Genomic DNA, 16,094 nt, shown 5'->3' with positions numbered 1-16,094 from the left:
CAAGTGTCTTGGAGAATACAATGATGTCATCGAGAAACACGATCACTTCGCGCAGGTTCATGTCGCCCATACATTTCTCCATGAGCCGCTGGAATGTGCTGGGGGCGTTTGTAATGCCTTGGGGCATTCTATTAAATTCCCAAAAGCCGATGGGACATACGAACGCCGTCTTTGGTTTGTCCAGCTCCTCCATCTCAATTTGGTAGTACCCAGATTTTAAATCCAGGACAGAGAACCATTGCGACCCGATCAAGGTGGAAAACGTTTCCTCCAAATTGGGGAGAGCGTAAGCATCTTTTATAGTCTGCGCGTTAAGCTTTCTGTAGTCGATACAGAGGCGGACTTCACCATTTTTCTTCCGCACGACTACAATGGGTGAAGAGAAAGGGGAGGTAGATTCCCTGATCACGCCAGCTTCTTGCAGTTCTTTGAGGTGCTTACGGACTGCCTCCAGGTCGTTCGGATGTATGGGACGCGCTCTATGCTTGAACGGTGTTTCATCTGACAATCTGATTGTGTGTTTCACTTGATCCGTCTTTCCAAAGTCAAGATCATTCTGTGCAAACACTTCGGGCATTTGGCTTAGTTTTTCGGTTATGCGCTCCTTCCATTCAGCGCTAATAGGGGAAGAGTCAAAGTTATATGTTACATTTGACTTCTGCTCAGTTCGGGATCTTGGAGTTCTCACTGAGTGTTCGTGAGATAGAACTCTTTGATATGCACTGACTTCTCCGATGACACAATTTAGAGGGATTGTCACATCATGTTCGGATTCATTGGTGAGTATAACTGGTACAAGGTAAGGTGCTCGTTCAGGTAGGTCTATGAGACAAGGTTTCACAAGGATGTCACCAGGTAAGGCTGACATTCGTGGATACTCTAACAAGACAGACTTTTCACCGTTACCGGCTGACACAGCTACAGCACCATCTAGAACAACAGTTTGGCCTGCTGGAATCAACTGTGGCTCTTTGTTGTGCATCGTCACTAAACCAAGACTACTGTCTTTGGACTGTTTGTGTCGTGACTCAAGAACTTTTAGAACTGCCCTATAGCCATATGGCAGGTTCAGCTGCAGTTCATGGCATGTGTTAGAGTACAGCTCATAAAGTACATCTAATGTGTTTGTCCCAATTAGCACTAAGGACTGAGAAGCTGTGCGCACATCGGGGACAACTAAGGCAAGTGTCGGCACTTCAGCTTCAATGCCAAGGAAGTCCTTTGGGAAAGTGACATGCAGTTCAATGTAGCCTAAGTAAGGCACAGACTGACCGTTGGCACCCTCAACTTCTAAAAGTTCAAACAATGGCTTAATCTCATGAGAGGACAAATGCTGACGATAGTAGGACTCGGGGACTGTAGTCACCTGGGAACCAGTATCTAGCAAACAACTCACTGTGTGACCATTAACTTTCACTTGTGCAGTACTCTTCGTACCAATTAGACCTTTAGGAAAGTCGAAGGAATCTGATCTTGTGTGTGACTTTAGGCTGGCACGCTTTTTAGGTGAAGCTTTTTGTTTAACCTGGGTGGGACGGGTTAACAAAGCATCAGCCTCCATTTGTCCCGCAACGGAGGCAGAATTTAGTTTAAAGAAAGCTGGTCATTCTGCCTGTCCCATATCTGCCTTCTCACTCTTAATTCCTTTCGTTTTGCAACTACAAGGGCAGGATTGGGCTCTGACTCACAAGTGGCTACTATATGTCCATCTTCCCCACAGCGGAAGCAATACCAGGGCTTGGGCCTAGTACTGCGGCGGCTGGGTGGAGGTGAGTCTTCAGGTTTGGCATGGTCAGGTTTTTTATTTTCAGGTTTCCTTGTTCGAACTGTCTTCAGTGTTGCTTGTTTCTTTGGCTTCACAACGGCAGCTAATTGGCTTTTTAGATCGGCAACTTGTTTTTTCAGCTCTTCTAGACTACCTGACTGTGCTTGGCGAACATCTGCATTTGTTTCAGTGACCGTCTGTTCATGAGACACTGCTTTTGGTTTCGTGGCGCTAAAGTGTTTCTTCATTCGCGTGTTTTTAACTTCTTGTCGGTTTTCTGCAGTACGCAGGAGAAGCAATAGCTCTGCATAAGTGGGCGGCTCCTTATGCTTTAGCTCCAATTGCAACTCCGTTAGCAAGTTATCATCCCAGCAGCCTCTGTAAAACTGTTTAAGAAGCTGCTTATTTACTTCATGTGGTTCAAGCCCACCTCTGCGCACGGTGTGATTGACTGCCACCTGCAAACGAAGCAGATAAGCAGAGGGCTTTTCACCATGATCTTGGAGGGTGTTCATGAAGCGTACAAACAGTTCCTCACCATCTTCGACGGTGCCAAAAGCTGAATCCAGAAGTTTAAGATAGTCTGCAGGAGTGGCTTCTGGCCCAAGAGGGCGGATGACATCAGAAGCGGGAGCAAGGAGACTTTCAAGAATCTTACGAGTTTTTCCCAACTCGGACAAAGAAGCATCTTCCATCAACAAGTCAACATGAGAACGCCATGTTTCATAGTCAGCTTCGCTGTAAGGTCTGGGCATCTTGCCAGAGAAAGCTCTGAGTCTTAATGTAGAGTGAGCATGTGATGTCTTTTCAACACTCTTGACAACATGCTCGACTACTACTTTCTGAACCTCTGGTGGGTTGAGGTCAGTCGGACTCAACATTTGAGGTGTCAAGTTTGGTCTCATGGGGCGTTGGAATGTGCCCTGAATGGGTTCAGGAGGGTGAGGCAGTTCAGTTAAGACTGAAGGTGAGGCTCCAAGTTGTGTGGATCCTACCACAGGGCAAGTCTGATCAGCAGCATCATTTTCAGGGTTTCTCTCAGCTGTCTCAGCAGCTTCAATGGTGTTCCCTATTGTGGATAGGGCCTCCCGCAACACTTCTTCGAAATCCTTCCCACTTAACTTGGCTAAACCCTTCAGGTTGCTAATGTAAGCCTCAGTAACACTGCCCCCTACGGTCTTAGTATAGACGTCAGTTAAGGCTCGAATGCGGTAACTGACATCTGGATTGTCAGTGGACTGTAAGAGGTAAGGCAGCTTAGGTGCTAATATTTCAACGGCTGCACCGGACTCGAACTCTACAATCTGGCTTTTGTGGAATGCAGAAGAGTCATCATCGACAGCGAGTACTCTACGAATAGTACCATGTTGCTCCAGAAACTCAAATACCTCTTTGTCTTTCTCTCTATCTGTAACACCGCTAACAATAATGGCATTTGGTACTTTAACGGCATACTTCTCGACAAAATCCATTTTCACAGTATGTGAGCATTTGATCAAAGGTCAAAGAGGATTCCAATGTTGTCACACAACACTCTAGGCTCCTGGCTGGCTCGCCACTTTTACTTATGTAACACTGGTGGTGCAATACTAGACCTGTTAGTGCTACTTCTTGCCTTCTTTGCATGTAGTGCGGGCAGTATAGTTACCTTTAACCACAGTACGCGGACAGAAGGGAAATATGGACCAGATCAGACAGGTTCTAGATTCGTAGGAGCCAAGGGTGTATGACAACAGAGGACTTGTACACAGTAGGTGTAGAAAACACAATTGCATTTATTAGCAATTATTAAAGTTGTGCACATTCAACAAAAGTAGAGCGCGCTTCTTGAAAACAAAATAAAATAAACCCCACAAATGGTCAACCTAAGGATATATTGTCTTTTGTGTCTTTTTTTTTTAAAAGTCAATTTCAGTCTTTCAATGTTCAGTAGTCACTCAGTGTGTTTGTAACCAGTCGGGTTACAATCTACCAGTTCATCCGGCTCTTTGGGCTGGGCTCGCCATCCAGTACTGGAAAAGGGATCCTCGATTCTTCTCAGGTCCTCAAAACCAATCCAATCCAAATAAGCAAAGGAAAAAACCTGACCTGGGGACCAGGCCAGAACACAGTAGTTCAACATTTAAGCTATCATGCCTGTAACTTATTATTACTACTGGTTGCTTGTAGTGTTTCTAAATTTCTTTCAAAATATTCTATGTTGTACAACAAATTATTCTCATTTCAAAGGGAAAAAGTGCATAGGAAACACACATTTAAAACAATACAAAATAGCTCAGTAGTGCATTAGAAATACACATTGGCTTGAGACTTATCAAGTTTCAGCTAAGTAAAGTGCAGGTGAAGGCACTTAATTTCACATTGCTAATACTTAGTGTGCAGAACTATAATTAGCACCATGAGAAAAGTGAACATGTGCTAACATAACGTCGCACAAAACCATACATTATACATCAATACCACAGTAATGTGACATAAACCTTTAAAGAACATCTCGTATGCAGTGCAGCAGACTCAGTGCTAATTGCTTTAGCCTCAGAAAAGGCACTTTCATTGCAAAATGGCTAACAGAAGTTAGCATCGGAGCTAGCGGCAAGTAGCATGCTATGCTAGCGCACGTGTACTGCCTGGGACTTACCATGCAAAGCAACAAATGCTACACGGGGCTTCACAGTGCTCACGTTGGCTCACGGCCTCTGGAATACAGTATCACTCTTATTATTCTCGCCGAAAAAAGGACTTTCACTATCCAGCTAGCTTCTTCGCCGCACGGGTAAACTGATCTTTCACCGTCTGTGTCTCTGGCGTATCTTACTGGCACACGAAGGCACGCACAGGTGTCTCAGCAGCGCACAGACTGGGGGAGGGTCAGACCGGCCAATGATTGGTCGCTCAGTGGATCTGACAAACACACTCTAAAGGACTAAGTCCTGCCCCCACACCATCTATATACCACATATACATATGTACATATTAAACTTATGTTTACATGCTTTTTATCAGTATTTATTATAATTAATTTTGTTTTTATCAATATTTATTCCCATCGTGAGAGTATGAATATTTATACTTTTAATCCCGTTCTTAACACTGGGTTACACAATGAAGGACCAAGTCTACCCTCGGGGCTCTGGCTCGTTATGGGAAAGGCCAGCCAGTGACCTTAAGACTCAACTGATCACGTTTTTCTATTCACAGATAAAGGCTTCTATTGGTTTTTATTGGAGTATTTATTCAGAGTAAAGGTTTGGAGCTGACAGATCAGAAAGGTGTCTGAGATCATTTTGGCTTTGTGAGAGTGTGTTACAGGGTATTATGTGTGTGTATACATGTGGGTATGTTGCTGTTTATGTGAGCCTAACCCTGTTTGCCCTTCACACGGAGCACAGCACAGCATCCCCTCTGGCAATTCAGCAGCGCGTTAGAGATGGGAGAGGTAGAGATGGACGGAGAGAGAGGCATATCTAAACATACTCACACCAACAGTCCCATTTCCTGGCTGGCAGCCATGACAGATGGGGGAGTTCAGCTCACGGGGGTTGCCATGGAAACCAGCATCGGTGGTAGTCTGAGCTTTTCCACTCTAAGCGGAGATGGAGAGCTGCACACACACTCTGCAGAGGAGTGCAGCGTGGGCAGCAGAAGCCTTTCGCTTGTTGTTTATGACTTCTTCTTGTTGTTGTTGTGCAACAAGTCGGCGTTATCGGTTCACATTTCAGGGACAGAGATGGGAGGCAGTAATTGCGGATAATGAATTTGTTTATGCCACGATCGGTAATTGTGCCACTGAAGAAAGTGTGACAAGACAAGCACTTGACTGAACAGAGAGATGCATATTTATTTATCACACTTTCAGCTTCCTGTCGCCAGCCCTCCTGTCTACATTTCCATCTTCCCCTCCACCAGAGAGCAATTATCACTCTCATCTTCTCGTTCCCCTCCTCACATTTACATCACCTCGGATTTCTCTCTCGCTTTCTGCTAACAGCAACCACACGATTTATGCCGTTTTCTTCTCACTCTTTGATTCCCGTCATCGATCCTGTTTAAGAGCACCCGTTCACCCAGAAAGGGTCTAACTAGATGTGACAGGCACTAAAAGCCAATCCACTGCTGTGCTCCAACCCAGCACCACCATATGGATCATTCCTTCAACAGCAGAGCTGCATGAATTCTTCTCTGTTATTCATCTTAATTTTCTCAATCTGTGAGCTGAAACATGCTCGTACATACGTCTCCACTGTGTTGAAGGTTATTAAGATGCACAGCACCGTAATCATACACATTTCTCTCCCACATACACTCGTATACACCCACATAGCATAATCACGATTTATTTCCATAGCACGTTAGCATCTCATACATATATTCTTGCTTTAAAAACACATTCACACACACACAGATATAAAATTCTGTCATGGCGATCGCCAGGGCTTTATTCAGTTGCTCCCTGTAGCTTCATTTTTTTATCGTTAAAGAGTTAGGAACTGAGAAATTTAGCTGCCTACTTATTTTTCCATTTAAAAGAATATTTCTACTCTGTTTTTTGGGCGGGGGGAATATTTGTTTGTCCAACAGCAAAATCATACTCACGAATATAAGTCTGCATCTGCCAGCCTCTTAGCTTAGCTTAGCAACACAGTCCTGTCAACTACTAAACTACTGACTATACTCAATATTTAGAAGCAAAGTGAATACATTTAGCTCAAATGAAATTGCAAGTTTTACACTTACATCTAGTTATATTCAGAAATGAATGAGTCATTGCAACATTTTGGCTGCTGTTAGCCTGCCAGCTGCCCAGTACTGCAAACATTTACAACTTGCCAAGCGTTTGACCACATGTAATACTAAAGCCTTGTTCACTGTGATGACTAGAAATCTTAAAGACTGCACTCTGTCAGCATTACATGCAGCTTGTAACTAGTGACTGACACCATAAAATCATCAGGAAAGTGTTTACTTAGTTTTTTTATGCACTTTTTTTTAGCAAGAGAAGTTGCTTGCTGTTTTCCATTAGAAAGAAACCAGTTTTAATGCATTATCCATAATAACTTTACTTTTCAGACCCAGAGGCTACATCCATATTTTATATACTACATCGTGTGATTGTTATTGGATGAGAATGAGTGCAGGCAGTCTGCAGCTATCATGTTAAGTTGTATTTAATTGACATTTCCAGCAAATAGCTTCACATCACGGTCCACCTACACACCAGTTTTTATTTTTGTTGTTAGAGTGAATAGCTGTCGTCTAAGGGTTCAGGTGAGAAAAACAGACGTGCTTTGATTTGACAGCCTGGATCATCAAGCACGTTCCAGGACCAAACCAGCACAGTGCCAGTTTGTACTCGTCGAGTATTCGTTTCAAATTGGTACACAAATACTGGCCATTTACTACCTTTAATGATCCATTTGAGCAGCATGTAAACAAAATACTATGTGTGCCCTTTTATATAAATATAGTTCAGATGGTTTTCAGTGGCTGATTCCGAGTAGAAAAGGCTCTGCAAGTTTCTGCAAAAACTTAGTTAACTGCAGCCACTACTACTAGTGCTGCTGTCTATTAATGCTAGCATGCTTTATACACTACTAGCAGTCACACTTCTAGGCTTAGACTGATTTGACACTAGATCAAGGGTTAGGGTTATTGTGGCGTGCAGTGAGATGCAGTCTCTAGTTTCTGTTATCAAGCCCATCCATGTTAGCCAAAGTGAAACAAATTCCCTTTTCTTTATTGTAATTTATTCTGTCGTCTGTAGCTTTAAGCTAAATCTGTATGTATGCAGCATTCGTTCAGCAAGTGCCTAATTTTATATTAAGTTTGTATTTTGCATATTTGTGTAAGATGTCATTAGTACCATAAATATACTGTAATATATTTATGGTACGTCTAAAGGGAAATGCTGTAATATTCTGTATGAATGCTAGTTATATTTCTTAATGAAAGCAATTTCAATAATTGATTTATTAATAAATTTATTTGCTTCACTAAGTGATTCCCATTGTGCTTTTGTTGCATGTGTGTGCCGTCATGTGCTACAGGCATGCTCAGATAAGAGGTCATTAATCTGTAAATGATGTAAAGGCTAATGTTTTGTTTCCCAGTCGTAGTCTCTAACACATGATGCGGTAATAGCTGGGCAGAGCGCAGTGTTAATCCACCCACTAACAGCTGTTTCTCCGGTTGACGTCGAGACGGCTAAAACCTCTGCAGTTGGCATGACAACACCACTTCCCACCGCCAATGTGTCACCAGCCATCATCAGCTATCTCAGCAGGGGTTTATAATCCACTGGCTGATGGATGACTATCTGCTGCAAAGAGTGGGATGAGTCTACTTTTCTTCAAGGCCAGTGACTAACTGAGGCCGGACTGACTGATCTGTTGGCTAAATGAATGAGCAGAGCTCAAACTAACCCAGAAACGTCTGTCTCGGTGTGGGAGGTTTCCAGTACATGTGAAGTAATGTACGGATTTACATTTCTGGGGTCTGTTCTGCAAAGATAGACTCTGACTATCACTCAGAGATGTTAAACATACAGCCATACATTAAAAACATAGACTGTATACTAAAAAAGGACCGAGCCACAATAATGTTACCAGTTGGTTTTGGACTTGAATTTAGGGGCCGATGGCGCGATATGGCAGCCTCGCTTCTGTCAGTCTGCCCCAGGGCAGCTGTGGCTACAACTGTAGCTTGCCTCCACCAGTGTGTGAATGCGAGAGTGAATGAATAGTTGCATTGTAAAGCGCTTTGGGTGCCTTGAAAAGCACTATATAAATCCAATCCATTATTATTATTATTATTATTATTAGAAGCCTCGGTGTTGACATTTTGGTCAGTGTCAGGTTTGCTTATTGGAGCCACATGGTGGAATTAGGAGTTACTTATAGCGAGAAGCATCTATAAAGTGTACAGGTGCAAAGCTCAGGTGTAAATGCCTTCAAGATGCCTACCAAGCAACAAACTAATAAAATACCAGAATTTTAATTTCTAGAATATGGAGTTATTGGATGTCTTGCCAGCAAAGTAAGTTATATTATTTGTAAAATAGCTCTATAAACAGTGACACAGTGGTTAGCACTGGTGTCTTGCAGCAAGAAGGTCCTGGGTTCAAATCTACTGGCTACCTCTTGTCCCTGATTAGCTTTTACCCACAGTCCAAAAACAGGCTCATTAGGCTAATCAATGATTTGTGTTGCCACCCGCAAGACTGGCAACAGCTGCGCTAGGCTCCAGAGCACCCATGACCCCGAACTGGATAAGTGGAAGAAGATGGATGGCAGCCTAGCAGACAGCTGTCTGTGTCGGCACACCTGTTCAAAATGAGCACACGCCTAATTCCAGTTATTAAAAATTTCACACAATATACAGTTGCTATGAAGGCGGAAGCTTTCCATAAAGAGCAAACCCATTTTTAGCACCAGGCTTCAAACATGCTTTTTAATGCTGCCAAGAGAGCGATTATCAGCCACGTGGTTACAAAGGAAATGTATATATTTCCTGACCAGTTGCAAGTTGTTAAGAACTTAAGTAGAGGTTTCAAATTGCTAATTGCTAATCACATGACACAGACATTAGAGTAGGTCTGTAACGTTTACAGCCACAGTAATTTAAAACGCCTACATGGGTGTGCAGTGTTTCTACTGTACCCGTGTATTTTCGTGCTGTGGCTTTGAACAGGGTGCAGCGGCAGTGTTTCTGCTGTCTTGACCATACAGGTCTTTAAAAGATTCAGCTTACAAACTAGTCTGCATCACATATCCAATGTGAGGTGCGATCGAATCTTTGCTGCAAAAAACACATTTTGGCCGATCTCCCCTTGGAGGTTTCCCTCCTTGTGCAGTTCTGGACTGCTTCCAGCACAGCTGTCACTCCATGGAGGTCCCCTCAACACTTGGATGTGCACTATGTAATTTCACCATGGATCAGTTTTCATGTTGAGAATCATCACTAGTAATAAGAACTAGTTCTATGATAAGTATTCATGCCATGCTTGTCATTCTTCAGCGGGGTTGTGCACCGTGAATTCTTTCCTCAGGGTCAAACACTTATTTGAGTCTTGGGTCATCACGAAACCTGCTCGTCACATTTGACTATCTGCAGCTTCATCCTCGTTCAGCAAATTTAATCCCAGTTGCAGGTTTCTGTTTTGACACACTGAATGCACATCACAGAGGCACATGTGCAAGGCGACAGGATGAAGCAATCTAAAAAAAAAAACACAAAAAAAAAAAAAAAAAGCATAATCAGCTAGATTTAATCAGATAATGTTTTTGAATTTTACGGCTGAAGTCATTAAACTTAAAGATCACATTTTGTACACTACTGCAAGTTAGTGCATGCTTTTTTTTCTTTAGTAGACTGGATTTCTCCTCCTCACTCCAAATTTAAAATCTCCATGAACCGGCTGATGGGGTTTTTGTTGTCCCTTTCTGACCTTGTAATAAGTCTGTGGTTGCTTGAGTGCACAGTGGGGGATTGTTAGATTTCTCTCTATAAGACTTTCTATGTAAAGTGACCCAGGGTGACATCTGTTAGTTGGTGTTACGTGAATAAAATTCCAAAGGATCTCTTTGATCTTCTGCCACAATCCTTTAAGCTGATTCCTGAGTTCAAAACTAAAAGGCAAGTTAGCCGCTCAAGTTTAAGCAACTCGAGGTCTTTCAACTGTGTTTTTAATTTAATACACTTTATAATTTAATTAGATTTTGTATTTCACTTTATACATCTTAATTTAATCATATATCTTTTCTGACTTTTATTTTAAGCATTACACAGAATTATTATGTTGTAATTTTGTTTGTAGACCGTGGATGTAAAAGCCCAACAATGGACAAGAGCTGGAAATTAGCAATAGCTATAGACTGTATGTGCAGCACATCAGTTTCATGCTCCATATGAGGACTATGTTAGATTGCATTGTCCCTTTTTAAATAAATACGAATTAAAAATTTTTATTTTTACGGTATATTTGGATCACTTCCCTCTGGTATTTTTTTCCATCTCACTTAAAAGCAGTTTTTCTGTCTTATATGCTCTGTCATTGTTGTGCACAACAGTACCTGGTTTCATAAAAGTGTGTCTGTGTGTACATATGTGAGTCTGACAGTGTGCATGACTGAGAAGGATTTTGTTTTTATGAAAGGAGAGTTTTTTTCTGAGCAAGATTTGTGGCTCCAAGATTTATTATTACTGCGTGAGTGTGACTGTGCATATACAGTAAGAGCATTTACAACATGAGCGCGTGTGTGTGTGTGTGTGTGTGTGTGTGTGTGTGTGTGTGTGTGTGTGGTGTATTTCCAAGATTATGATGGAGTAAACATGATTAATGGCTTATACCTGTGCTCTCCCTCGTACACACATTCTGGTTACTAATGGATCTGCTTATTTTATCTCTGTGCATTAAACAGTGAAACCAGTGAGGCTGCAAATATTTTCTGATTGTAATGACCAGACTAATAATCCGAGGTTATGTTTGCAGATATTTTCATTAAGAACGTCTAATCAGTGTTCAGTAATTTGTCTGAATTCTAACAGGTATTTCTGTCTTTGTATTCTCCTTCCACAGTGAGAAGAGGAAGCTGCAGGTGAACATTGCGAGTCCCATCCAGTGCAGCATGAATGGCAGAAAGTGCACGGTCATCGTTGAGCCCAAGATCAACCAGTCGCAGCCGGACTTCACCAAGAGCCGGTCTGGGTACATCCTGGCTGTTCCTGGCAACTAAAGTGGGCCGAGACAGAAAAAGCAGCTGATTTTGAAGCTGTCTTGAATAATAATGATGATGATTCACTTGTTGTGTTGTTTTGCAGAGCTGCTAATAATGTGACAGAGCAGCTCGGTCCTCAGTTTGGAAAGCAATGCCAAATTTGAATTTTCAGTTGAATTCTAGGCGGGGGTTTTTTTTTATATGCACTATATGATTATGCACCAAAGAGGTGTTCGTTCTTTTTTTAGAATCAAAAATTGAAATGATTTGCTTTGTGCAATATTTTTTTTTATTGTGCATTGATTATTTTGAGTGGAGGTGAGAGGAGATTATGCAGCAACTGTTCTCAGAACCACTGATGTTGCATAAGAGACAAAAAAAATAAAATCCAAAGGCTTTGCAGCAATTCATAATCCCTGCAGCTCCGTGTGTAGGAGCCACATCAAAAGTGAAACCATAAAAAATTAAGTAAGAGAAAATTCATGTATGACTTTGATTCATCTAAATTGCTTTAAAACAGTAGAAACCTGTTTTTGTTTTCTAAATAACTTTAATTATAATTACTTTAGTTGCAGACTTGCCTGCGTAAGCGGTGAGTGGAAGGTTGTCCACTTATAGTTTTTGTTTCAATAGTCACAATCACTTAAAAGGACAGTGAGCGAGAATCAAATAGCACATTTTTCTTTTAGTTTTAGTCACAGGGTGTTGAGCTGGATGTGTTGAGCACATCCTGAACTTTGCAGCCAGCAACACGGAAAAAATCTACTAATTTTAATCTTGTAATCTTATAGTTTCTGTGCGATGTCTGCAGTTTTATAATAAACACGCTAACGCTGCTTATGTGAGGTTAGAACGTGCTGTTTGTGAACAGCAGTGCAAATATGTGTGCATGCAGAACTTACACTGCATTTGGTGTAAACAGGGATTCTGTAACTCGTTAACAAAAGTCAAATAAGTGGATGATGACATAAGCGTTACTTTGTTCCCTACAAGTGTTTTCAGTCCATATTTTCTCCAAACGTGAGACTTCATGTTCTTACTGGCCAGTACTGTATAATCCCATGTGAACTCCAGCTCCTAAATGCACTCTCATTTGCTGTCTTTGTGTCTAGTGAATAGCCTGATGACTTGTAGTGGCCCTTAGTCCTTTGGAATAGGCTTCCACTTGACAAATATCCCCTTCATCAAAGGAGAGTGAGTGAGTGTGTGTGAGTGCGATTGAGGGAGTCTGTGTGTGTGTTGATTAGCTCTTTTCGCTCTTCACTTCTTGGCTCAGAGAGGCTGGCTGGTAGCCACCAAGAAGGAGCGAGGACAGAAGGGTGTGACGTCCTTAGTCAGACTGCTGTCCCCATGACTTTTCGTATATTTTGTGGTCTATTCAGAGACTTCATTTACATCTTATCTCACTAAAAAAAATTAATCACACTTCTCAAAGTGTGAAAAGCCAAATTGTACTAATCTAATCATCAGCGCGTGAAAGTGGCTCTGGGTCTGGTTTGTAATGTTCTTACAAGCTGTTAGGTGAGTGTCCATTGTTAGCACATTCCAATATGCTGTTTTTGTGTTTTTTAGATTAATTACAACAAAGTGTGGCAGCATAAAAATTGCAATATCTGTCTTTATGTGCATTGGATGGTGATATTCAAATTTCGGTGGTTTTCAGCAGTGCACATACAAACAAAACCAGGAAGCTTCCTGCAGAGTAGATCTTGAATTGTAAACACAGATGGCTGTGAAACTACAGTCGATGAAAGCCTGATGCTCATCTTCAGTCAGCAACAACACTCTTTGCTTTTCTTGTGTAAATACAGTTTTGCTACCATGCAACAAATATATAAGCTTAAAAGTAAAAACTCTTGACTCTGGCAGTTTTAAAATCATTCACACATAACCTCATTTAGTTGGTTTTTCAGGGTCTTTTGATAAAAGTTCATAATTTTGATCAGCCGATGACATTTCTACTTGTTAAGAAAAAAATGCTTGACAACAACATTTTTATAGCTAGAAAGCTGCATTCAAGAACTTCACAGACGCAGGTATTGAGCTATATGCAGCACTTAACATACTAATAAAATAAAAATTAAAATGGGTTCTTTCTGATTTGTCATTTGTCACCAAAAACATCTGCTAATGAAAGTCAGGTTGGTTCTAAAATAGGGAAGGAACAGTTATGCTGTCGGATGCTTTTGTTGAGTCCAAAGATTATCGGAAACTTTTAGTACTATATAATTATTCTGCCCACAGTCACAGGGCTGCATTGTCTCTGTGTAAAGACACAGGAAAGAATCTGGGTTAAGGAACAACAGCCCAAGGTTAGCAATGGAGTTCCCTCTGTGTCTGCCCTAGTTGAAGAGGCAGGCTTCGTCACAACTGAGAGGAAAACTTGTTAGCAGTCGTTTTAGCCACAGTTCTCCGACTGTGTCTGAGTGTTGTATGAACAAGTCATTTATCTAAATTAGCTTGTGAGTGCCCCTCTCCCCCATTTTTACCTCAGAGCTTTTCTGCTGGATGACCTTGTCCTGTTGCTTGATAAGACACAGAGTTGTTTGGGGAAATTGGTGCATTCGTGGTGTGGATTAAGGAAGTGACATTGGCAGCGCTAATAGGTGGTTTTCAGAGGAGCTCAGCAAAGTCTGTGTGTGTGTGTGTGTGTTAGCTATAACACTGCAGCTCTCCATATCCTCCAACATGCAGTAATCTCCCACAGGGCTTGTCCTCTCCTCTCCTCCTCTCTGCGCGGCTATTCACCGCTCATCATTAGGATGGACTCGGTGTCACTTCTCACTTCAGCGCTTCTCTCGTTGCTTTCTTAAGTTAAAGGGGGTTGGTGAACAAAGCCCTGCCCGGGATCCTTTCCTGTACTTGCTCTGCTTCTTTTCTCCTCTCTCCCTGCCCCCATTCCTCCCTCCTCTGTTTTTGCTTCCTCGGTCAAATCACTTGGCTGCCTGCCCAGCTAGGCTGGCTGTACCATCCTGCAAGGCGATGAAGATCCTTCAGGTTTATACAATTCTTCAGTCATCCTGGAGTCGAGAGGTGTGGCAATAAAGAGGGAGAGTACACCTGCAACAAGACAAGGCAGGAAATATAAACGATCAGAAACAAAGCTCCTTTAAATACAGAGACAAAGATCTTAATAAATATGAAGGAAAGGAGAAGATCTCTTTGTCTTGGAGCCAGTGAAAAGCTTTGTCACATCTTTATAGGAACACTCACCTTACCTGTGCTCTCTGACAGGCGTCTTTACCAGCTTTGATTTTACACATTTCCGAATAGTTATTAAATCTGATGCACTAATGACTACCCACTCTGTTCACAACTACATGTGAATTATAGTCTCTGAATTAAGAGCAGTGGCCAAATCAAACCTTCAGCACCTTCAACTTCACAGCCAGCCTGTCAATATTGGGCCATTTCATTGATTCAAGTTGGAAACCTATCCAGAATAGCTCTGCCTCTTTACTGTCTGTAAATACTGACACACATACTTACTCACCTTGTCTTTGACAGAATTTCATGCCCTCAGCTCCAGAAGGAAGCATTATAGAACCTAAAAAACATATATATAAAACATAACTAACCCTCCGATAGCTTACATTTCATTCACCTGTATTTTGTTTTTTTTATACCTTGAGGTTATTTAAACATACGTGTTTTGAAACTGATGGAAAATTAGTGCTGCAGGTCTGCAGTGGATCAAGTGTGTTTTGGGCACCACAGCTCTGCACTGGGAACATGACTGAAAACTATATCTGATGTCATGTAGTGTAGATGACAAACATGCAATTTCATTTTCACAATAATCTTCAGTACTTGGGCATTGTAGATTTAGCAAAGGTTACTGAAGCACACATACAGTCGTTGTGGATGTAACCACTGCATCAGAAATGCATTGATGCACAGTTAGTGCAATAAATGTTATACAGCACAAAATAGTCTGTGCATTCATTTTAATGGAGGGACATGTCGCCCGGTAATACAGTGATCTGGATGGCACATGTTTTTGGATATGTACACAGTGTGTTGTTGGCTGTGGGGTTTTCACGGGATTTATTAATATGGAAAAATCACAAAATTTATTCTTTAATGAATTTTATTAAAATCTTTGATGTGCGAGTCTAATCAAAGATAATTACTTTTCCTTTATGCTGATTAGAAGTTTTACCATAAGATTAAAAATCAAAGGCAAGATCAAATATGAATGTTAACATTTATGGACTTGTGCCATTCTTCACTTTATTGTGGCGTGCAGTGAGATGCAGTCTCTAGTTTCTGTTATCAAGCCCATCCATGTTAGCCAAAGTGAAACAAATTCCCTTTTCTTTATTGTAATTTATTCTGTCGTCTGTAGCTTTAAGCTAAATCTGTATGTATGCAGCATTCGTTCAGCAAGTGCCTAATTTTATATTAAGTTTGTATTTTGCATATTTGTGTAAGATGTCATTAGTACCATAAATATACTGTAATATATTTATGGTACGTCTAAAGGGAAATGCTGTAATATTCTGTATGAATGCTAGTTATATTTCTTAATGAAAGCAATTTCAATAATTGATTTATTAATAAATTTATTTGCTTCACTAAGTGATTCCCATTGTGCTTTTGTTGCATGTGTGTGC

The 16,094-nt window shown here is 41.3% G+C and overlaps 1 protein-coding gene across 1 annotated transcript in view; it reads left to right on the top strand.

Annotated features, from left to right (window-relative positions):
• The window catches only part of myo1d (myosin 1D), a 132,954-nt gene extending 121,275 nt beyond the window's left edge, over window positions 1-11,679 (top strand). The window contains exon 22 of the mRNA XM_085361587.1: window positions 11,340-11,679. Coding sequence (XP_085217713.1) covers window positions 11,340-11,496 — 157 coding nt within the window. The 3' untranslated portion in view covers window positions 11,497-11,679. The remainder of the gene's footprint in view (window positions 1-11,339) is intronic.
• The last annotated feature ends 4,415 nt before the right edge of the window (window positions 11,680-16,094 follow it).

This window comes from Diplotaxodon limnothrissa, linkage group LG8 (genome assembly GCF_057381915.1).
Source record: "Diplotaxodon limnothrissa isolate DT_005_m linkage group LG8, D_limnothrissa_male_GT1.1, whole genome shotgun sequence".
Lineage (NCBI taxonomy): Eukaryota > Metazoa > Chordata > Actinopteri > Cichliformes > Cichlidae > Diplotaxodon > Diplotaxodon limnothrissa.
This window is presented reverse-complemented; position numbering and strand designations above follow the sequence as displayed.